This window comes from Panthera leo, chromosome C1, assembly GCF_018350215.1.
Source record: "Panthera leo isolate Ple1 chromosome C1, P.leo_Ple1_pat1.1, whole genome shotgun sequence".
In the NCBI taxonomy this organism is placed as follows: domain Eukaryota; kingdom Metazoa; phylum Chordata; class Mammalia; order Carnivora; family Felidae; genus Panthera; species Panthera leo.
Window position 1 is genome coordinate 176,120,236 of NC_056686.1, and position 25,633 is coordinate 176,145,868.

General features: G+C 38.7%; 1 protein-coding gene across 3 annotated transcripts in view; it reads right to left on the bottom strand.

Annotated features, from left to right (window-relative positions):
* The window catches only part of HIBCH (3-hydroxyisobutyryl-CoA hydrolase), a 119,628-nt gene that overhangs the window by 19,431 nt on the left and 74,564 nt on the right, over positions 1 to 25,633 (bottom strand). For all 3 annotated transcript variants that reach the window (XM_042949455.1, XM_042949453.1, XM_042949454.1), the window contains exons 8-11: positions 18,873 to 19,018; positions 16,694 to 16,780; positions 12,008 to 12,066; positions 11,235 to 11,316 (exon numbers count right to left, since the gene is read on the bottom strand). In XM_042949455.1, coding sequence (XP_042805389.1) covers positions 11,235 to 11,316; positions 12,008 to 12,066; positions 16,694 to 16,780; positions 18,873 to 19,018 — 374 coding nt within the window. The remainder of the gene's footprint in view (positions 1 to 11,234; positions 11,317 to 12,007; positions 12,067 to 16,693; positions 16,781 to 18,872; positions 19,019 to 25,633) is intronic.

Genomic DNA, 25,633 nt, shown 5'->3' on the forward strand with positions numbered 1-25,633 from the left:
ACCACTTTCTGGACACTAATTGGACCCACTGCTCCTTGCTCTTATTTTTCTGTCTGGCTACGGACTTCATACCCCAGCACTACTAAGGATTACTGACCCCACTAAACTATCTTTCCTTGGCTTAGTGTCCATGTTGACAGTTGGGCTATGAGGCAGGAGGGGAGCGGGGGGGGGGGGGGGGTCTCAATCTCTTCTATTCATATTCTTTTGATTACTGGTATCACTTGCAGTTCTAAAAAATAAATACTTCTCCCATTGGCTCTGAAGAACCTTTCGCAAGCCTGCTATTACCAGAAAAGGGAGATGACATAGGATAGCATTTCCTACAGCTCAAACACCCCTCCCCACCCCCCCGCCAAAACCCAACTAAAAAATAGGTAAAGGACTTGAACTAGACATTTCTCCAAAGAAGATACAAATGGCCAGCAAGTATATGAAAAGATGTTCAGTATCACTCATCATTAGAGAAATGTAAATCAAAAACCACAATGAGCTATCACATCATAGCCATTAGGATGGTTACCATCAAGAAGACAGAAAATAATGAGTTGGCCAAGAGTAGAAAAATTGGAACCTTATGCACTGTTGGTGGGTGGTAATGTAAAATGGTGCAGCTGCTATGGAAAACAGTATGGAGGTTCCTCAACAGTTAAAAACAGAATTACCATATAATGCAGCAATTCCACTCTGGGTATACATCCAAAAGAATTAAAAGGGTCTTGAAAAGGTATTTGTACATCCATGTTTATAGCAGCATGTTCACAAGAGCCAAAAGGTAGAAGCAATCCAAATTAAATGTCCATCAACAGGATGAAGAAAATGTATTATATACATACAATGGAATATTATTATTCAGCCTTAAAAAGGAATGAAATTCTGGCACATGCTACAACATGTATGAACTTTGAAACATTATGCTAAGTGAAATAAGCCAGTCACAATAGGACAACTGCTGTATGATTCCACTTGTGTGAGGCATCCAGAATAGTCAAATTTATAGCAGCAGAGAGCAGAATAGTGGTTGCCAGAGACTGGAGGGAGGAGGAAATAGGGAGTTATTATTTAATGGGTATGAAGTTTCATTCAGTTTTATAAGATGAAAATGTTCTGGAGATTGGTTGTACAACAAGTGAATATACCTAACAAAAGTGAGGTATATACTTAAAAATAGTTAAGATGGTAAATTCTATGCTGTATGTATTTTACCGCAATTAAAACACACACACACACACACACACACACACACACACCATGTCAACTGGAGACTTTGGTTAAGGTTTCCCTAACGTTTAAATAGCCCAAACAGCTTACATGGGTTGTTTGGCACGATGAACAACCTACACCCAAAGGGGGATTAAAGGAGATTGGAGGAATTCCAACCATAAGCATTAAAAAAAAAAAAAAAAAAGTGTATTGGAACATTTGGAACATTGAAGGGAAATCTAAGAAAGGAAGTGAGAAGCCATAAAATAAGGTACTATGAAAATTGCATCAGTTGTAAAGAATTTACAAGTTACTCATATTCTTTTTTTTAAAATCCATGTTATCCTACAGTGGTTAGAGTAAAAACTTTAAAAATCTAAACAAAGGATAAAAAAGCTTATGTTTTTATTTAATGATTAGCCAAGTATATTGAAAAGATTTTGTTCTTCCCCGTGAGCAATCATGGAAAGGAACACATACACAGAATAGGTGGTTGCAACTTGGAACTTAAATAGACCTACAGAAGGAAGACAGGAATCCCTGAAGAGCCCACAGGGATTAGGAGCAATCCTAGAAGCTTGCTGACAAGTAAGCTTGTCACAAGTATTAGAATCTTTTAAAAATTTTGTTCAAATTTTGATCTGCAAATCTTTCATGGAAGCACTGAAAACTATCTTCAGGGTTTTTTCTTGATGTATGCTTCTGGTTGAGATAATTAAAAGGAACCCTGTATCTAAGCTCTAACAGGGAAGCCTCAGTGGGGATTTTTTGATCCTCACACCATGATATTCCCAGCAGATACTAGTATTGTGGAGCCACATTCATTCACCAGAGCTATAGGTCAACTGAAAAAAAACGAAAACCTATCCTCCCAATGGGAGTGCTTATGGTGGTCCCAGCTGTCATGGCTGGCTTGCCTTTTTGAATACATAATCACCATACTGCCAGAGGTACAGAAGGAAAACTGAAAGAATATTTGAGTTCTATGCCTTGATTTTGGCTTAGGCTGGTGGTTTTCAAATGATATGACTAGTTGCATATCTGTACTACTTTAAAGTGACATCATTTAACTTATAAGGTAAGGTGCTACATGACTATTTTCAAATGAAATTGCTAAGGGCATACTTAATTGGGCCCCATTGCTGGGGGAAAAAACAAAAACAGGAATACTAGTTTCTAAATTGCTCTGCAAACAAGAGAACCAGCTTAAAGTCAGAATCCTTGATATATAAAGTGATTATCCACATTTATGCAAACATTCCTAAAAGTTAATGGTGATATTAATTTTTTGAATTAGGCTGATCTACCTACTCTAATTTATGCCTATCCTTGAACACTAACAGACTTGTAATTACTAAATAAGACCCTAGACTAACTTAAGATTTCCACCTTAAGAGTATAGTAACAATGCAGAAATATTTCCATCTTCACAAGTAAAACTTTAAATTTTTGTAAGTTTTCTGACAACTGAAACACTAAAATTATATGAAAAATACTATCAGATAAGGAAGAGCTAAAACACCTTTTCTTTATAGTTTAAGGAGGGGTGCCTGGGTGGCTCGGTCAGTTAAGCATCTGACTTCGGCTTGGGTCACGATCTCATGGTTTGTGGGTTGGAGCCCTGTGTCAGACTCTGTGTTGACAGCTTGAAGCCTGGAGCCTGCTTCAGATTCTGTGTTTCCCTGTCTCTTTGCCCCTCCCCAACTCACACTCTCTCTCAAAAATTAATAAACATCGAAAAACAATTAAAAAAAATAAAGTCTAAGCGGGGGGAAGAGTTAAGATGGAGGAGAAAAAGTAGGGGGACCCTGGGCTTTCCTGGTCACTCAAACACAGCTGTACCGAAGTCAGATCACTTGGAACACCCAGGAAATTAAACTGCGGAGTGGCAGAAGGATCTCTGTGGTTGGAGGGAGACAGTGTGGCAGGTGCATGGTGTGTGGAAGTGAACTGCAGGACAGAAAAACTGGTGCTGAGGAGGAGAAGGAACCCTTTCCATGGAGAGACAAAAGGGAGAGAATGATAGAGGGGTTGAGAGACTGCAGCACTGGGTCCACACAAGAGGAAAACCTCTCTGGACCATGGACTAGAGGAGCAAGAGGTACTGAGTGTCACAGTTTTTTGTTTTTTGTTTGTTTGTTTGTTTTTGCAAACACCATGTGGAGCTCAAACTCTGAGGTTTTTAAGTGCGTGATTTTCTCTGGAGCAGAGCTGTGGTGTGTGCTCCTGGGGAAGAGGGAGCTGGACCCAGAGTGCAAGCAAGGTGTAGGGATCCCCAAGGTACATTGGGAAAGAACATTCCCCTTCCTGGAGTACTTCCGGAAAGTGCCAGCAAAAGGCCTTTCATTGGTAGGGGACAGAGGTACACACAGAAAGCATATAAACTTGTTACTGCTTTTAGTGGTGCTACACCCCAGACCCCCACGCACCGCACAGGTGTGGAACTATTTTTCTGGGACAAAGGATGTCAGACACAGCATGGAGAGGCTCTACTCTGGGGTGGGGGGGGTGGTCCACGCTGTGTCAAATCCCTTAAGATTTCGCATTTTAGATCCCAGCTGTGCACCAAAGAAAAAAAATGCAGGAAAACTGTTGCTCAGGGCCAGGTGACTGCCCTCACTATTCTGTGAAGGTTTCCTGAATAGCGGGGGGAGGGGGAGAAAAGACAGTAGGGTGGCACCATTTCCCGCCCCCCCCCCCAACACCAACATGGTGGTACTTCAAAGAGCAACACAATGGTCCCCGGTGCAGGTGGGACCAGCTTACACCAAACCCCACTGCCCCCTGTGCCTGGCAACTGCTTATTTACTGGGGCAAGACTGACTCTGAGCCAAAGCATGCAGACCTCTCCTCCAAAAGACCAGCACAGTAAGCATCCCCATGTACCAAGTGCACTGAAAATTAAATGCTTCAAAGCATCACCTGCAGTTCTGGTGGAAATAGAATCAGGCTTACTTTTTTTTTTTCCTTTCTTCTTTTTTTTCTTTTGGAATCAGGCTTATACATTTTTGTCTTTTACATTTCCTTTTCTCTCTCTTTTTTTTTTAATCAGGATTTTTTTTCCTTTCTTTTTTTTCCATCCTTTTCCTTTGGAATCAGTATTATATTTTTTGACTCTGTTTTTTTTTTTTTTCTTTCATTCCTTTTCCTTCTCTCTCTTTTTTTATCAGGCTTTTTTTCTTCCTTTTTTTCCCCCAGGCTTATTTTAACAAACAAATTAAAGCACACTGAATTAAAGGTCCAACCCCCCCCCCCCCCCAGCCTGTCCCCGCCAGCAAGGAGGAGCTCTGCAGCTGACTGACCAGTGGGAAAGCACAGCCAATCTGCAACAGTACAGTATACACAGTTTACACCAGACACACTTCCTGAAGTGCCAGGCCCTGGACAGTGTATGACCCCCTTTTAATGTAGTAGCATTACTCTCACGTGCAGGAAACGTAACAAGCTTTCAAAACATGCAAAACACAAAAACTTAGCCAAAATGACAAGATGGAGGAATTCTCCCCAAAAGAAAGGTCAAGAAGAAATCCTAGCCAGGGACTTGCTCAAAACAGATATAAGCAATATTATCTGAACAAGAATTTAGAACATCAGTCCTAAGACTACTAGCTGGGCTTGAAAAAGCATAGAAGACACCAGAAAAACCCTTGCTGCAGAGATCAAAGACCTAAAAACTAGTCAGGCTAAAATAAGAAATGTGATAACTGAGATGCAAAATCAACACGATAGAGTCACAATGAGGAATGAAGCAGCAGAGGAGAGAATAGGTGATATAGAAGATAAAATTATGTAAAATAATGAAGCTGAAAAGAAGGAAACAAAACTATTAGATCGTTAGGGAACTCTACAATTCCATCAAGCGAAACAATATAGGTATCATAGGAGTCTCAGAAGAAGAGGATTGGGAAAAAGGGGTAGAAGGCTTATTTGAACAAATTATAGCTGAGGATCTCCCTAACCTGGGGAAGGAAACAGGCACTCAAGCCCAAAAGGCACAGAGAATTCTCCTCAAGATCAACAAAAACAGGTCAACAGCACAACATATCATAGTGAAACTTGCAAAATACAAAGATAAAGAGAGAATTGTGAAAGCAGCCAGGGACAAAACGTCCTTAACCTCCAATGGTAAACACATAAGGTTAGCAGCAGATCTATCCACTGAAATGTGGCAGGCCAGATGGGAGTAGCAGAAAATATTCAATGTACTGAATGGGAAAAATATGCAGCCAAGAATGCTTTATCCAGCAAGGCTGTTATTCAGAATAGAAGGAGAGACAGAGGTTCCCAGACAAAAACTAAAGGGGTTTGTGACCGCTAAACCAGCTCCACAAGAAATTTTAAGGAGGACTCTTTGGGTACAGACAGAAACCTCCCCCAACCTCCAAAAAACAAAACAAAACAAAACAACAACAACAGCAAAGCATCAAAGACTAGAAAGGACCAGAGAATCACCAGAAACACCAACTCCACAGGTAACACAATGGCACTAAATTCATATCTTTCAATAATTACTCTGAATGTTAATGGACTAAATGCCCTAATCAAAAGACCTAAGGTTTCAGAATGAATAAAAAAACAAGATCCATCTATATGCAGCTTACAAGAGACTTATTTTAGACCTAAAGACACCTGCAGATTGAAAGTGAGGGGATGGAAAATCATCTATCATGCTAATGGACATCAAAGGAAAGCCAGCGTAGCCATAATTAGACAAACTACATTTTAAAACAAAGATTGTAACAAGAGATGAATGAAGAAGGGCATTATATCATAATTAAGGGGTCTATCCATCAAGAGCAGCTAACAATTGTAACTATACCCGCAATTTGAAAGCACTCAAATACATAAATCAATTAATAACAAACAAACTCATTGATAATAACACAGTAATAGCAGGGGACTTTAACATCCCACTTACAACAATGGGCAGATCACCTAAACAAGGAAGATCATCAACAAGAAAACAATGGCTTTGGTGTTGTTTTTTTTTTTTTTCATTACAATTTTTTTTTTAATGCTTATTTATTTTTGAGAGAGAGAGAGAGAGAGAGAGCAAGCACACACATGCGAGCTGGGGAGGGGCAGAGACAGAGGGAGACGCAGAATCCGGAGCAGGATCCAGGCTCTGAGCTGTCAGCACAGAGCCCAATGAGGGGCTCAAACTCCCCAACTGCAAGATCATAACCTGGGCCAAGGTCAGATGCCCAACTGACTGAGCCACCCAGATGCCCAATGTAAACAATAGCTTTAAATGACACATTACACCAATGGGCTTAACAAACATATTCAGAACATTTCATCCTAAAGCAGCAGAATACACATTCTTCTCAAGTGCACATGGAACATTCTACAGAATAGATTACATACTGGGTCACAAATCAGCCCTCAACAAATATAAAAAGATCAAGATCATATCATGCATATTTTCAAATCACAATGCAATGACTTGTAATTAAACACAAGAAAAAATTTGGAAAGCCCTCAAATACATGGAGGTTAAAGGGTATCCTACCAAAGAACTAATGGGTTACCAGGAAATTAAAGAATAAAAAAATATATGGAAGCAAACAGAAATGGAAATATGACAGTCCAAACTCTTTGGGATGTAGCAAAGGCAGTGCTAAGAGGAACATATATTACAATTGAGGCCTATCTCAAGAAGCAAGAAAGATCCCAAATCTTGCACCCAAGCAAGAAAGGTGCCCAAAGATCTGGCACCTAAAGGAGCCAGAAAAGGAGCAAATAAAGCCTGAAGCCAGCAGAAGGGAAATAATAAAGATTATAGCAGAAGTAAACAATCTAGAAACAGCAACAACAACAAAAACAGTAGAACAGATCAACAAAACCAAGAGCTGGTTCTTTAAAAGAATAAACAAAATTGATAAACCTTTAGCCAGATTTATCAAAAAGAGAAAGGATCCAAATAGATAAAATCACAGGGGCGCCTGGGTGGCGCAGTCGGTTAAGCGTCCGACTTCAGCCAGGTCACGATCTCGCGGTCCGTGAGTTCGAGCCCCGCGTCAGGCTCTGGGCTGATGGCTCGGAGCCTGGAGCCTGTTTCCGATTCTGTGTCTCCCTCTCTCTCTGCCCCTCTCCCGTTCATGCTCTGTCTCTCTCTGTCCCAAAAATAAAAAAAAAAAAAAAAAAAAAAAAAAAAACCAAATAGATAAAATCACAAAGGAAAGAGGAGATACCACAATAAACATTACAGAAATACAAATTAAGAGAGAATACTATGAAAAATTATATGCCAGCAAACTGGGCAATCTGGAAGAAATGGACAAAATCCTAGAAACCTGCAAAGTACCAAAACTGAAAAAAGAAGAAATAGAAAATCTGAAGAGACCTGTAACCAGCAAAGAAATTCAATCAGTAATCAAAAATCTCCCAACAGGGGCGCCTGGGTGGCGCAGTCGGTTAAGCGTCCGACTTCAGCCAGGTCACGATCTCGCGGTCCGTGAGTTCGAGCCCCGCGTCAGGCTCTGGGCTGATGGCTCGGAGCCTGGAGCCTGTTTCCGATTCTGTGTCTCCCTCTCTCTCTGCCCCTCCCCCGTTCATGCTCTGTCTCTCTCTGTCCCAAAAATAAATAAAAAACGTTGAAAAAAAAAAAAAAAAATCTCCCAACAAATATAAAACCTCCTAGAGTCCTGGGCCAGATGGCTTCCCAGGGGAATTCTACCAGACATTTAAAGAAGATTTAATACCTATTCTCAAACTGTTCCAAAAAAATAGAAATGGAAGGAAAGCTTCCAAACTCATTCTATGAAGCCAGCATTACCTTGATTCCAAAACCAAAGACCCCACTAAAAAGAATTATAGGCCAATATCCCTGATGAACCTGGGTGCAAAAATTCTCAACAAGATACCAGCAAAGTGAATTCAACAGTACATTAAAAGAATTATTCACCATGATCAAGTAGCATTTATTCCTGGGCTGCAGGGCTGGTTCCATATTCACAAATCAGTCAATGCTATACACCACATTAATAAAAGAATAGATAAGAACCATATGATCCTGTCAATAGATGGAGAAAAAGCATCTGAAAAATACAGCATCCATTCTTGACAAAAACCCTCAACAAAGTAGGGACAGATGGAAAATACCTCAACATCATCAAGACCATATATGAAAGACACACAGCTAATATCTTCCTTAACAGGGAAAGACTGAGAGCATTTCCCTTATGGTTAGGAACAAAGCATTTCCCTTATGGTTAGGAACAAAATAAAGATGCCCACTCTCACCACTACTATTTAAGACTGGAAGTCTTAGCCTTAGCAGTCAGGCAACAAAAAGAAATAAAGGGCATACAAATTGGCAAGGAAAAAGTCAAACTTTCAGTATTTGCAGACGACATGATACTCTATGTGGAAAACCCAAAAGACTCCACCAAAGAATTGCTACAACTAATGCATGAATTCAGCAAAGCCGCAGGATATAAAAACAACGTTCGGAAATCTGGTGCATTTCGAACAATAATGAAGCAGCAGAAAAAGATATCAAGGAATTGATTCCATTTATAATCGCACCAAAAACAATAAGATACCTAGGAATAAACCTAATTAAAGAGGTAAAAGATCTGTATTCTGAAAACTACAGAAGACATGAAAGAAGTTGAAGAGGACACAACGAAATGGAAAAACATTCCTTGCTCATGAATTGGAAGAACAAACATTGTTGAAATGTCTATACTGCCCAAAGCAATCTACACACTTAATGGAATCCCTATCAAAATATCACCAGCATTCTTCGCAGAGCTAAAACAATCCTAAAATTTGTACAGAACCACAACAGACCCCAAATAGCCAAAGCAATCCTGAAAAAGAAAAACAAAACTGGAGGAATCACAAGTCTGGATTTCAAGCTATATTACAAAGCTGAGGTCATCAAGACAGTATGGTATTGGCACAAAAACAGACATATAGATCAATGGAACAGAATAGACAACCCAGAAATTGACCCACAACTATATGGTCAACAAATCTTTGACAAAGCAGGAAAGACTATCCAATGGAAACAGGGTCTCTTCAACAAATGGTGTTGGGAAAACTGGATGGCAACATGCAGAAAAATTGGAACACTTTCTTACACCAGACACATTCAAAATGTATGAAAGAGCTAAATGTGAGACAGGAAACCATCAAAATCCTACAGTAGAACACAGGTAGCAACCTCTTTAACCTCTGCTAGAGCAACTTTTTAGTGCACATGTTGCCAAAGGCAAGGGAAACAAAAGCAAACATGAACTACTGGGACCTCATCAAGATCTTCTCTGCACAGAGAAGGAGACAATCAACAAAACTCAAAGACAGCCTACACAATGGGAAAAGATATTTGTAAATGACATATATGATAAAGGGTTAGTATCCAAAATCTATAAAGAACTTATCAAATTCAACACCCAAAAAACAACCAACCAGTAAAGAAATGGGCAGATGTCATGAATAGACATTTTTCCAAAGAAGATATCCAGATGGCCAACAGACACATGAAAAGATGCTGAACATCACTCATTATCAGGGAAATACAAATCAAAACCACAATGAGATACCACCTGGCACCTGTCAGAGTGGCTAAAATTAACACAAGAGACAACAGGTGTTAGTGAGGATGCAGTGAAAGAGGAACCCTCTTGCACTGTTGATGGGAACACAAACTGGTGCAGCCACTCTGGAGAACAGTATGGAGGTTCCTCAAATAGTTAAAAATAGAATTACCCTATGATCCAGCAACTGCACTAGGTATTTACCTGAAGGATACAAAAATACAGATTGAAAGGGGTACCTGCACCCTGATGTTTATAGCAGCATTATCAACAATAGCCAAACTATGGAGAGAGCCCACATGTCCATCAACTGATGAGTGGATAAAAAAGATGTGGTGTACACACACACACACACACACACACACACACACACACACACACAGGAGTATCAGGCATCAAAAAGAATGAGATCTTGCCATTTGTAACGACATGAATGGAGCTAGAATGTATTATACTAAGCAAACTAAGTCAATCAGCAAAGTAAGTCAAATACCATAATTTCATTCATATGTGGAATTTAAGAAACAAAACAGAAGAATATATGGGAAGACAGGGAGGAGAAAAGAGGGAATCAAATCATAAGAGACTCTTAACGACAGAGAACAAACAGAGTTGATGGAGGGAGGTGGGTGGGAGATGGGCTAGATGGGTGATGGGTACTAAGGACAGCACTTGTGATGAGCACTGGGTGTTATAAGTAAGTAATGAATTACTGAATTCTATTCCTGAAACCAATATTGCACTGTATATTAACTAAGATTTGAATTAGAAAAAAGAAAAAGAAAGGACGAGGAAACACTTTTTTTCTTTCCTTTATGTAGAAGTCTGAAATATTCCAAGTTTCATAATTATATTGTAGTTCCAAGCACATCAGTATCCAGTGTGTACTCCTTTATACAAAAACAGCTTTTCTTCTGCTGTTACCTGTTGAGTCACCTTGTAGAAAGATCAAAGTGTGCCTAACACTGACGAACACTGCTTAAAATTCAGCTATGGCTATGGATGGGGCCTCTTATTAGTTTGAAAAGGATCATTTTTTTTTTATTTTTATCACTGTTGCTTAGAAAGACCATATATTGATCTGCTGCATATTAAATAGAATATATAGATTAAAGGCACAAATTGCAATATATTATAAGAAGACTATTCTCCAATGACCCAGCCTTTCTAATAAAAATGTCCTTAAATGTTTCTCCCCAGGACAAGGAGGACTACAGGCAGATGAAGCATGCTTACTGAAGTCTCTGTTACAGTCACAGGACCTAAAAACAGCTCAGCTTTGCTATAAACATCCAGCAGGTAGACAAGACACTTGGGTATAGATAAAGGTTTTGTGAAATTGCTTTCTGAGGCTCAAATGAGCTCAGGAAAAAAACAAAACAAAAAACTGTGCAGTGTCACCACCATGGAGCTCTGATGCCTTTCAAGGAGGTTTCCCTATCACAAAATCCACCACACTCAGAGCAGAAATGATCCATACATTACCTTCAACTGTTCTAAGGCAAAAGATGAACCATCTTGCTGTAAATTTTCAATAATCTGTTCCACAGTATTGGCTGAGAAGCAACTATAAAAAAGGAAACACATGATTTCACCAATCTGCAAGCAATTTCTTCTTTCCAAAATAGCAATGAATATAAACACAGGCTTTCCCCAAACTGCATTTCAATAATGAAAAAATTTCCAAGATACTTTACAGGATGATGAAATAACACACTGCTTCTCTGGGTGTTTGCAGTCTGCTTTCATTAATTCAACACAAAGCCAAATTTTTCTTTTTTTTGCTTTCTTGCGTCTATTATATGTAAATAAATATTGTAACTGTGAAAAACTGATGCTTCTAAAATTAGAGGTAGATGTCTTATTTTCCAGTAATTTTCCTCCTCTTATGTTCCTTAAGCCAGTCTGTCAATCTCTCAAATCACTCTACAAAAAAATTCTTGGCTGATCAGCTTCATAAGAACTCTGTAAAAAATAACTTTACAAAAATAAAAGATAATTCAATTGTTATTTTCTAGCCTCTTTCCCATTAAAAAAAAGATATTTTGCACTAAAATGAATCAGCATGATAAAGTATATGGATTTAATCCCTCTGAAAGAGTAAGCAAGAAGCTACTTTAAAAAGTGAAAATAAAAGCACTATGCTATCTAATCTCAGAATTCAGTGCATTTCCAAACACAATGTAATAATGTTAGCAAATTCAATTTAATACAGTCCTTCCAAAAGAACAAATATACTAAGACCTCTCTTTAAGTACCTGTTTATTTTGTCCATGTGTTCCTCAAGTATAAAAGATTTGTCTTGATCAATCTTGGACTGTTTGGGGAAAAAAATCTCATAATTAACTTGAAGTAACCCAAATCTTCTAAAAATCCTTTAAAATGTCATCAAATTTAATAATACACTTTGAGTCAGATTATCACTTTCAGTCAAATTATATCCAACAAGCTCATAAATAACTAAAAATCCAGACTGTATTTTTCCAGAGCAGGCCTTAAAAGTGTGAAAGGCAAAATATGTTCTTGTATTTTTATGTAGAATTCATTATATATGCTACATCATCATTAAAATATGTCAATGAATTAAGCATTTTAAGGGACCTGAGAAATCATCCTGTCCAAATTTCCATTTGGTATGGAAATTCCTACAACATGACTGTTATCTCTGTAGCGCTGACCTCCAGGGACAGAAAACAGTACCTCAGGAAGGAACTCACAAATGATTGAACAATTAGGATTTTTTTTTTTTTATTCTGGACCAAACTAGTCCTTTCCTGTTTATAGTGCTAGTTAATCCTACTTCCACCTCTCTTCTCACACAGAACAGTTTCGTGTTCCCTCACAAACCAGGTCCAGTCCTTCTACATTAGCTACAGGTATGACTGGGTCATAGCAAAGTATAGCAGGGCTCCACATATCCTTGTTTGTTCTGGGTACAACACTTTTACTAATAAGACTAAGCCTGAGTTAGTTTTCAGGCAGTTCTATTATGCTGTTATTTTTTTTTTAAACCAGTCCCATTGTAGGCTACATTTCTCCTGTGCTACACTTTATAAATTTGGTACTTTGGATGGAAATTCAAAATTTTCACTTATCTCTATTGTTATCCTGTGATTTAAAATAAGAAATACAAGGGCAACCAGCTGGCTCAGTCAGTAGAGCATGTGACTCTTGATTTTGGAGTTGTGGGTTTGAGCCCTAACTTGGAGGTAGAGATCTTAAAAATAAAATCTTAAAAAAATATAAAAAATACATATTTAGTCTTTGCCCATACATTTGTTCTTTGTTGCTGCCTCTTAGCTCCCCCAAACCTTCGAATTTCTCTAAACAGCGCATCGTTTTGTAGTATTTGGTCTTTTGTCCTGGGTTCCTAAAATAAAGGTGAAATGGGTCTTTTGTTATTCATAACAAGCCCCTTCTGACCATACTAGAGTTCAAGTTAATGAGGGGACTTTTGGAAAAGAAAGGAGCTGACTTCCAGGGAAACCAACCAGTGATTAGAGGGTGAGACTGAAAGTCCCTCCCCCACACTACTACCACTTCCCCACTTCCCTCCATCTCCAGTGAGGGGAGAGGTTGTGGACTGAGTTCAGTCACCAATGGCCAATAGTTTAATCAACAGTGACTACGTAATAAAGCCTCCAAAAAATCCAATAGGATGGAGAGCTTCCAGGTTAGTGAACACATCTCCAAGCAGGCAGAGTGGTACACCCCAACCTCACTGGGACAGAAGCTCCTGGGCTTGAGACCCTTCTAGACCTTACCCTGTGTACCATTTACTGGACTATTCATTCGTATCTTTTACTGTGTCCTTTATAATAAACCAAAAACACTGTTTCCCTGAGTTCTATGAGAAATTCTGGCAAATTATCAAACCCAAGGAAGGGGTCATGAGAACCCCAATTTATGGCCAACCAGTCAGAAGTGACAAGTTGGGACTTGTGACTGGCATCTGAAATGGGGTCAGTTTTGTGGGACTGAGACATTAGGGTGTGGTATCTGATGCTAACTCCAGGTAGACAGCATTAGGATTAAAACTAACTACTGGACATCCATCTGGTGTTGCAGAGAATTGCTTGATGTGTGCACACACATTTGGTGTCAAAAGTGTTATGAATGTGGTAGTAGTGGGAGAGTAAAGGAAAACACAGGGAGTGATTTTTTAATCCATATTCTTTCACCTAATTTTTTTTCTTAGTTTCAAGTCAAGTTGATCAAAATGCTGTCAACAGTCTCATCCAATTCACTGGGAAAAATTCTAAAAAACTGAAAAAGGCCAACATGACTTTATTTATAGACTAATACCCTCAAATTTAACAGAACTGTTTGATAAGGCCCTTCAACTCCCACACACTATAATTCATGCTATATTTACCCAACATGAGAGACTGTCAAATGCTTTGACAAAAATCTGGTGAAATCCTCATGTGCTCTGTGTTCACAGTCATAGCACTGAACATTCAGGGGCTCTGTGAATCCATATTCATGTTCTTGAGTTCTGGATAAAATTCTTATACTATTTTTCTAAAGATTTCCTCCCCTCTCACTTCTCTGTTATGAATTCCTAATAATAAGATATTAGACCTCCTGGAATAATACCTCTAATCTTCCTTTCTCTTCATTTTCCATGTTATTAACCTTTCTGTCTTGTTACAATTTTCTTCAACCTTCAATTTTAATCTAATCTGTTGTGGAGTTTTTCCCTTTTGTTAATCACACTTCTCTTTTATTCTTTGACTACTTTATTTTATTACTTTAATTTTTAATTTTTATTTTTGAGAGAGAGAGAGAAAGACAGAGCATGAGTGGGGGAGTGGCAGAGAGTGGGAGACACAGAATCTGAAGCAGGCCCCAGGCTCTGAGCTGTCAGCACAGAGCCTAATGCGGGGCTCGAACTCTCAACCACAAGATAATGACCTGCTCAACCAACTGAGACACCCAGACGTCCCTGAATACTTTTACTTTATAACTTCTGTTCTTATTTCACAGATGAAATATTTTCCTCTTATCAGAACCATAAAAGTTTTAACAGTTATAGTTTTTCTTCCTTTCTTTCCTCCCTCTTTCTCTTTCTCCTCCCTGCAATGTCTGCTTGTTTCAAGTGCCTTCTTTGTTTTTACACTTAGCATAAAAAATTTTAGTGTGAAGTATTACAATTAAGTAGCTTTATGTGTAAAGTCAATCGTAGTTATAGGATTATCAATTGTCTGAAGCATTACAGATATCAGGCAAAGACCTGGATGTTTTGTGGAGGCGGAGGCGGGGGTGGGGGTGGGGTGGGGACAGTCCTCAAGTGGCAACATCTATAGGTTTTTTTCTTTTTCTTCAAATGTACTGCTTGGAAGTGGGATGGTGCCATTGACCGAATGTTTGTGTCACCCCAAAATTCATGCTGAAACTTTAATCCCCAAAGTGATGGTATTTGGAGATGGTGCCTTTGGGAGATAATTAGGTCAAGAGGGTAGAGCCCTCATGATGGGATTAGCATCCTTATAAGAAGAGACCTGAGAGAGTTCACTTTGCTGTGTAAGGACACAGCAAGAAGGAGGTCATCTGCAAACCAGAAAGAGGGTCCTCACCAAGAATTTAACTGACACCAAATCTTTGGAATTTCCAGCCTCCAGAACTGTGAGAAATAAGTTTCTATTGTTTAAGCCATCAAACTTAATGGTGTTTTTATTATAGCTGCCCAAACTAAGATAGAGGATATTTAATAGTTTGGAAGCTAACTAGAAGAATAGGCTAGGGGTATTCCTATTCACTATGTTATGCCTCTTTTTTTTTTTTTTTTTTTTTTGGAAGAACCTGCTCCTTTCCCTCAGTCAGCAAGGTCTGTTTGATTTGATCTAAGGAGTAAATTTCCAATCTTCAGTCAGGCTATGAAAGGTTAGTTGCTGCTACAGGAGGAAGACTTCTGGAGGCCTAACTGCTCCTTATAAAAATTTGAAGGGATCCTCTTGTTTTTTCTGTCCATCTCCACACCCCAGTCTTCAGAGGACCCTGGTACCTTACAGAGCATACACAGCAAGAACTGGCTTGCTTCTTACTGCCTTCCCCCACTGAAAGATAAGACTTCAGTGTTCTCAAATCTAAAGTAGCTGCCCCCTAGGGGTGCCTGGGTGGCTCAGTCAGTTAAGCGTCCGACTTCGGCTCAGGTCATGATCTTGAGGTTCATGAGTTCGAGCCCCGCATCGGGCTCTGTCCTGACAGCTCAGAGCCTGGAGCCTGTTTCAGATTCTGTGTCTCCCTCTCTCTCTGCCCCTCCCCCGTCCATGTTCTCTGTCTCAAAAATAAATGTTAAATAATAAATAAATAAATAAATAAATAAATAAATAAAAAATAAATAAATTTAAAGTAGCTGCCCTCATCCTTCTGTTTTCAGCCTTCCAAAATATTGACATCTCATGCCTGCCACTTTCTCCTTTTCTGTTCTTTGTGGATTTGCACCTTTTTTATTCCTTCATTACAATTAAGTGGAGTTTTAGAAGGGAGCATGTATTCAACCCATCAAGTTTAATAAAAAGTCATATAACATTTTTAGAGAGTTTTGGCTCTTAAAAGAAAGTTAAATAACATAAGAATTACAAGTGACACTGCGATATATTTTATTATTATATTTAGATATGTACCAGAGTTTCACTTCAGCAGCTCAACAGGGTCAACACTGAACCATCCATTACAGACATGTCACAGTGCATTGTAAAAAGCCCTTGCAAGGGCCAATCACAAGGTTAGGCACTGATATTCACCAGCAATGAGAAGATAAGTGCAGCAAAGAAGTCGTCTTCTCAGATGACTATCCTAACAATTGTGAAGCAGTGATCCTTCCATCAAGCTTTAAAGAAAATTACTCTCAGCATATTTATATCCACCAACTGCTAATTGTTCAATCACTCCCTCTTCCCCATGAATTAAAATCTGAAGTTAGAATACTGAAAGATTACCTTTGTATGGTAAGCTTCTAAGACATCTGCAATATTTTCTTTTGAAGGTGATTTTAGGGCTATCAAATCTTCTTCTAACATGCCCAACTAAAAGAGGAAAAAAAAAAAAAAAAAAGAAAACACTTGAAACCCAAAAGAAACAGACTTTTTTTTTTTTTTTTAGAAACCTTATATTCTTTTTAAAAATACTTGTCTTAAAATTATGATGTGCTCTCTTCAGCTGAATCCGTGAAGGAAATTTTCTCTGAAGTTGAATGCACACACATTCCCACACAGCACATACCTTGCAAGGAATTGGATAAAGATGGAAGAAAATAAAGAGGAGAAAGAGAGACATTCATCTTTGTTTCTCTCTGGCTATTAGACACTTGAAATGTAGTATTGCAACCAAAGATCTGAATTACAAATTTTAACTAAAATTGCCACATGTGACTAATGGCTACTATAGTCAATGCACAGCTATACCATACAGCCACACTTAACTCTCCATCTATATCCCTCACATACCTGTTCTAAGCTCAACAAATGGGACTTTTTATTGTTTCTAAAACATACCAAATGCTTTCCTGCCCATGAGCTTGCTCATTACATATTTTCTCTATCCAGAATGCCTTTCCTGACAAAACTCATCTTAAGGCTTAGCTGAACTGCAACCTCTGTGGGAAAACTTCCAGTCCCTTCTTATAAGTAAGTTTTTCCTCCTTTCAATCCACTGAGTACTTTCTCTGTATGACAGAGAAGGGAATAGGTTGTGCATTAGCACTGTCTCCCATCCTTAACTAAATTCCGCTCTATTCAAGATTGTCCCTCCAGAAGAGATAATGGACTCCTATGTTTGCTTCCTGTTACACCTAAAGAGAAGAATGGGACTGCCCCCTACTCAATGTGACTGTGGATGCCCATAACATGGAGAAAGATCTGAAACTTCAAGCAAATGTGATAGAAGGCCCTCCTAACAGTGTACAGGAAACAATTTTCAACTTTGTGTACTTTACATTTTTTTTTCTTAATGTTTATTTATTTTTGAGAGAGACAGAGACAGAATGCGAGTGGGTTAGGGGCAGAGAGAGAGGGAGACACAGAATCCGAAGCACACTCCAGGCTCTGAGCTGTCAGCACAGAGCCCGACGCAGGGCTCAAACTCACGGACCGCGAGATCATGACCTGAGCCAAAGTTGGACACTCAACCGACTGAGCCACCCAGATGCCCCTGTACTTTGTACTTTTTTATAATATTCCTTCTCCTATCCCAAAACATCTCCTTCAAGATCAGATATTCATTTAGAGACCTATGTGCATCCTGGAAAGCTAAGTTCACCCCATAGTTCCAGAAATGGAACACATTAATGGAGCACATTAGCAAGGTGGGCTAGTTGATACAGGCTAACCCACTTTCGGGTTCAAGGGTGATATAAGCCAGTTCAATGAGAGTGAGCTAAGCCAGTTGAAGCAGAATAAATCCCAAATCTCTTACTGGGAATTCTGAGGCAAAACCACATTGAATTGGATTTTCTCTTACATTTACCACAAAGAGATTCAACTACTATGGTAGAAACTGCCATCCCCATTTGGAAATGAGAAAACTGGGTGATAAAGAAGCTAAATTCAACCTAAGATTTAAACTCAAGCTGTCTGTCTGCAGTTCTTTGCCACTATGCTATACTGTGCTAAGAAAATTGGCCACATTGTTAAAAAGAAGAGACAGATAAGCAACATGTGTCCCTTGCAACAGATACCTTTTAGAAAAGTTTTTAAGACTATTTTACAAATGGAACCCTTAAATGCACTGGTAAGGAAACTCACAATTGAGAAGACCTTTCAAAAATGTTTTTATAAAAGCCTATCTTTTTATATATAAATTTAAATCTTTATATATTAGGTTTTCTTAAAGAAGGTGTGGGTTATTTTTTACCAAAGTGTAAGTATTCATTAAAAATTAGGCACTGACGGTGTCAGGCAAAACAGCCCTGAATCCAGATATAATTCTCTCCATTTTGCACATAAGGAAACATGATTAGAGAGCTTAAATACTGTCTCAAAGGTCACACAGCTTTAAGCGGCAGATCCTGGATTCAGACCCATGTCTAACCAAAAGCCTGTGATCTCAACCACTCATAATGCCTCCATGTACAATAGGAATTATTCTAACAACACAAAATGCAATCATCCAAGCAATTACCTTTTCAGAATCCACAAAATGTGTCGCAATTCCTGCTGTATACACATCTCTTCCTTTCAGTCTGAATCCTGTTAATGCAAGGAAGTAACCAAGTTTTCCTTGAAGTCGTGGCAAGAAATAACCTCCACCCACATCAGGGAAGAGTCCTGTAATAAAATAATGGAAAGAGATTTCGACTCAAATGAAAAAAAAGAATGTAACTCTTTGAGATCAGATGGCCATCTCTCTCCGGAATTTGAATCTATACTAAAAATATTACTAAACTAAGTACTATCCAATGCAATCAAAATCACAAAAGACTTGCTATTAAATTGTGCTAACTTGAGGTTTTTTTCAAAATTTTCACATCTTACTGCCATACAAGTCAAAGTATTTGACAGCATAATTTTCTATATATAAGTAGTACTCAATAAATACTACCTTAAGTTTCCTATTTTTGATCATCTCTGAAATAGTAAAAACCGAAAGAATACTTTCTTTCCAAATGATAAGCAAAGAAAAAATATGCATAATCCAATATTATGTGAAAATTCATTATCATTTAAGTCATAGTCTATTCCATTAGTCAATGATATAATATTCAAGATATTTAAAGTGATGCCATAACCTTTAATCCTACGAAGAACAAGTTTACACCTAACAAAATCACTTGCAGTAACTCTTAGCCATCTTTTTTTTAATTCCCTTATTAAAAATTCCTTATTAAAAATGACTGAAAGTAGCATATATGCAAATATTTGCCAGTACTTTTTGGTATTTAAGAGCTCCTTAAATAACTGTAACCCTCTAGTTTTATTTTTTATTTTTTTATTTTTTTATTTTTTTAAATTTTTTTTTCAACGTTTATTTATTTTTGGGACAGAGAGAGACAGAGCATGAACGGGGGAGGGACAGAGAGAGAGGGAGACACAGAATCGGAAACAGGCTCCAGGCTCTGAGCCATCAGCCCAGAGCCTGACGCGGGGCTCGAACTCACGGACCGTGAGATCCTGACCTGGCTGAAGTCGGACGCTTAACCGACTGCGCCACCCAGGCGCCCCAACCCTCTAGTTTTATAATCCATGTATCTATTCTAAGATTGCTTCATTTATTCAAGTTGAGACTAGAACACAGGCATTCAAATTCTTCTCAATTCTACTTGACAAAAAAGTTCTTAGACTTGAAAGAATTACCATTCTACTCTAAATATCTCTTAGCATCTCAAATAAAAAAGGTCTAAAAGGGAATTCATGAGTTCCCCCAACTGCCATCATCTCCCTTCCAATATCACTCACCTCAATAAAGCAAGCACACAGCCATCCAGCCTGGACACCTTCTTCTCATAACCACCCCTTTAGCACCCACCAGTGACTATGACCTATTGATTCCTCCTCCAGAAAGTTCTCCCTACAAAGAATGGCCAGAGTGATTTTTTTTTTAATTTTTTAATGTTTGTTTATTTTTGAGAGAGAGAGAGAGAGAGAGAGACAGAGTGCAAGCAGGGAAGGGGCAGAGAGACAGGGAGACACAGAATCTGACACAGACTCCAGGCTCTGAGCTGTCAGCACAGAGCCTGATGTGGGGCCCGAACCCACAACTGTGAGATCATGACCTGAGCTGAAGTCAGATGCCCAACTAACACCCAGGCACCCCACCAGAGTGATCTTTTTAATTACACAAATCTTGATCATGTTTTGCCTTCTACTGCTTAAAACTCTTCCATAATTCTTCCAGAAAGTCTATCCCTCTTAGATTAAAACTAACACTTTCAAAGTCTTCAAGGCCCCCAACCACTTTTTCAAATACATCTCTTACTATACTCACTCACTACATTCCAGCCACTCTGTTCTTCTTTCAGTTCCCCAACATTGTATACTCTACATACATTCTACACCATATACTACCTTCCCCACAGCCTCAGCAGCACTCTTCACAAGTGAAAAAATACCTTGTCCTGAAGTACTTTCCTCTGCTCCAGGGTAACACATTCTCTCTTTTTGCCCTTGCCTCAGTGGCTGCTCCTTTCCATCCCCTACTGCCGGGTCCACTTCCCTTGCTTGACCTCTATATGCTGCTATGCCTAGGCTTGACCTTAGGCTATCCCTACCTCCCTACACACATATTTCCTCAGCACTTTTGGCTCTAGATAACATCTGTATGCTCTTAAGTCCCTGTTATGGACTGAACTGTGTCCCCCACAAAATTTTTAAACTGAAGACTTGACCCCCCCCCCCCCAACCCCATGTGACAGTTTGGATATAGGCCCTCTAAAAAGATAAAGTTAAATGAGGTTATAATGCTAGGCCCTAATCCAGTACAACTGATCTTTATAAGAAGAAGACAACAGCACTAGAAGCACAGACACACAGGAAAGGCCATGTGAGGACACAGCAAGAAGGCAGCTATCCAGAAGCCAAGGAGAGAAGCCTCAGGTGAAACCAAACCTTCCAATACCTTGGTCTTAGACTTCCAGCCTCCAGAACTGTGAAAAGTAAATGTTGTTTACATCACCAGTCTGTAGTATTGTTACTGCAGCCCTAACAGACCAATACGCTTCCAAATCTATATATCTAACTTATGCCTTTTCCCTTGAATAGGAAACTCTTTAGATCTGCATTCTAGACATAAGCACATGGATAATAAGCACCTCAAATATAACATGGCAAAAACACAATATGATTCCCAAAACCCTCTAACTACATGGCTCCTTCCCTAATCAGCCTCATCCATCCAGCCACACAAGCTAAACACCTTGGAATTACTCCTGATTCATCACATGAGTAAGCCAGTTCACTCCAAAACATTTTTCAAATCTATTTTATTCCAACATATAGTTCCATACTATCCCAAGTCAAAATCACCCTCTTCTAGACCTGTGCTATCCAATAGAATTTTCTGTGATGATGAAAATGTTCTATAATCTATGCTATCCAATATGGCAGGCACTAGACAGAATGTGGCTATTAAACACTTGAAATGTGGCTGGTGTGACTAATGAACTAAATTTATTTAAATTTAATTTATATTTAAATAGCCATATGTGGCCAGTAGCTATAATATTATACAGCATAGCTCTAGATTAATATAATGACCTCCTAACAAGTCTCCCTGCTACTGCTCTTGTAACCCTATAATCCATTATCCTTAAAGTAGAATGATGGTATTAAAATGTAAATCAGACAAAGGGAGTTATGGTGGAGAAGTGGAGTGACCGGGATTTTCCTCATCCCTCCATCACAGCTGTACTAAGGTCAGATCACTTGTAACACCCAGGAAGTGGATCTGCAGAGTGGCAGAAGGATCTCCACAGTTGGAGGGAGACAGCTTGGCAGGATTGAGGTGCCTGTATGTGAATTGGGGGAGATAAAATGGCAGAGGCACAGAAGGGAGGGAAACCCTTCATGAAAAGACAAAAGGGAGAGAGAAGGGGGTTGTAAAAGTCAGCATCGAGGAAGGAATGGAAGAAAGACTAATTGTTAAAACAATTATGGTTCAGATAAGAAGAAAATATTTCATCTGTGAAATAAGAACAGTGGTTATAAAGTAAAGTAGTCAGGGGCACCTGGGTGGCTCAGTCAGTTGAGTGTCCAACTTCAGCTCAGGTCATGATCTCACCATTCCCAAGTTCAAGCTCTGTGTTGGGCTCTTTGCTAACAGCTCAGAGCCTGAAGCCTGCTTCAGATTCTGTGTCTCCCTCCCTCTCTGCCCCTCTCCTGCCCATGCTCTCTCTCTCTCAAAAATAAACATTAAAAAAATGTTTTTAATGTCAAGAATCCAATAAAAAAAATACAAGACATTGGGGTGCCTGGGTAACTCAAATGGTTAAGCAGTTGATTCTTGGTTTTGATTCAAGTCATGATCTCACAGTTCATGAGTTTGAGTCCCAAATAGGGCTCCACTTGGGATTCTCTCTCTCCCCCTCTCTCTGCCCCTCCCCTGGCATGCACATGTGCTTTCTCTCTCTCTCAATATAAATAAACTTAAAGAAAATTGCAAGGCATTTAAAAAGCAGGAAAATACTACCTCTGTGTCTCCCTATCTCTCTGCCCCTTCCCTGCTTGCACTCTGTCTTTCTCTCTCTCTCTCTCTCTCTCTCTCTCTCTCTCTCAAAAATAAACAAACATTAAAAAATTAAAATACTAAAATGAGGTGATAAAACAATCAAAATTGACACAGAATTGACATAATAAACATAAGAATTAGCAAACAAGAACATTAACACAGAATAAGTATATCTTATAGGTTCAAAAAGTTAAGTAGAAACAGAAGATATAAAAAAGACATAAATGATACTTACAGAGATAAAAACCAAGATGAATGTATAAATAGAAAAATATCTGAATGGGAATTAAAGCAAATTACACTTAGTAAAAGATTAGTGAACTTGAAGACACAGGAATAGGAACTATTTAAATGAAAAAATGAAAAGCTTTCAAAGTAAACAATACGTTAATGAGTTTAACATAAGTTTAAATGGAGTTCCTGTAAAGGGAGTGGGGGAAAGAAAAATACTTGAAGAAATAATGCCAACTTTGGAAAATTCAACAAAAACTATAAATCTAAGCTCAAGAAACACAAGCATAAGATGAAAAATACACCACAGCACATTATAATCATTTAGCCCCAAACAAATGATAAGCAGAAAATCTTAAGAGCAGCCAGAGATAATAAAAGCACACTTACAGAGGAACAAAGATGAGGAAAGCAGATTTCTCATGGGAAACATAAACAAGACAGCAATGCAGCAACATCTTTAAAGTAGTGAAATTTAAAAATCAGAATAGAATAAAATTGTATCCCAGGAGTCAAATCGCTGGCTTCAGCTTTCACCTTAGGAGATTAGAGAAAGAAGAGATGAAACCCAAAGGAGTAAAAGAAAGAAAATAGGATAAAATCAGAAAACAAGAAAATAGAAAATGAAATAAAAAAGATGATTTCTGAGACCAATAAATAAACCTCTAATTAGAATGATCAGAAAAAAAATGAGAAGACACAAATTACTAATATCAAGCACTATAAAGTCTACAAAATCCTAAAAAGGTAAGGGAATGTTATAAAAAACTTTATGCTCATAAACTGGACAAATGCCTTACAAGATCCACTGTACTAAAGCTTTTGCAAGAAATAGATAATCTGAATAGCCCTACATCTATTAAATACTTTGAAACTGCAGTCAAAAATCTTCTCACAGAGAAAAATTCAGGCCTCAATGGCTTCACTGATGAATTCTACCAAAGATACAAAAAAATTATACTAATTCTACATAAACTCTTTGAGAAAATGAGGCCAGCATTACCCTCATACCAAAACAAAACAAGGACATTACACGAAAATCACAGACCAATGTCTTTCATGAACAGAGATGTAAAAATTCCAAATAAAATTTTAGTATACCAAACCTAAAAACATATAAAAAGTATAACACATCATATCAGACTGAGATTTATCCTAGTGATGCAGGGTTAGTTTAATGAAAAACCAATCAAAGTAATTCACCACTAACAAACTAAAAAGGAAAAATCAATAATCATCTCAACTAATGCAGAAAAAGTTTTGGCTTTAGAGATCCAAAATCCATTCCTAATAAAAACCCTCAGCAATTTAGGAATTGCTGATAAAGGACACCTGATAAAGTGTACCTAATGAAAAACTTATACCTAACCTCCTACTTGAAGGACTGGATGTTTTCCCTAAGACCAAGAACAAGGCAGGAATACCCACACTCAACACTTCTATTCAACATTGTATTGGAGGTTCTATCCAGTGCAAAAAACAAATAAGTAAATAAATACTATCCAGATTGGAAAGGAAAATGTAAAACTGGCTTTATTTGTAAATGGTATAATTATTTATACAAAAAATCTAATACAGGGGCACCTGGGTGGCTCAGTCGGTTAAGCAGCCGACTTCGGCTCAGGTCATGATTTCGTGGTCTGTGAGTTCGGGCCCCGCATCGGGCTCTGTGCTGACAGCTCAGAGCCTGGAGCCTGTTTCAGATTCTGTGTCTCCCTCTCTCTGACCCTCCCCTGTTCATGCTCTGTCTCTCTCTGTCTCAAAAATAAATAAACGTTAAAAAAATTTTAAAAAAAATCTAATACAGCCTACAAAAAAAATTCTACTAGAAATAATGAGTTTAGCAAGTTTGCAGAACACAAAGTCAGTATAGAATCAATTGTATTTCAGATGGCAGTCCAAGATGGTGGCTTAGGAAGAACCTGAATTTGCCTTCTTCCACAGAGATACCAGATCTAAATCTAAATATAGAGCAATTCTTGCAGAAAAAGAACCGAGAACTGATTGAACAGCTTCTGCACAAAAAATGATAGGGGGAACCACATACATAAGAGTAGAAGAGACAGAGACATAGTAACCACAGGAACACCACTCCCAATGTGATAACTTGACGAAAGAAGGGATGTCACGGAGGGGCCCCTGCATAGATTTGCCAATACTGGGCACAGCAAAACAAAACAAAACAATACAAAACAAAACATACCTGTTAATCCACTAGTAACCCTAAGGCATCCACCAAATAGGCAGGGAACTGCTGGAACTCTCTAGGGTCAGAGGTGCCAGCAAGCACCACATTTTATATGCCCCCTCCAGCTTCATAGTGCAGATGGGAGCAGGGTCCAGGCACTCTAGTCAACTTAGTAGGGCTGCCCTAGCAAGTCCCAGGTTCCTAGCCCACAACAACTCCGGCTGTCCCCTGAAGGTGCCCACCACAGCCCCAGCTGTCCTGCCAAGGTAACCCCAGAGCAGCACACTCCTGGCCCATGTCT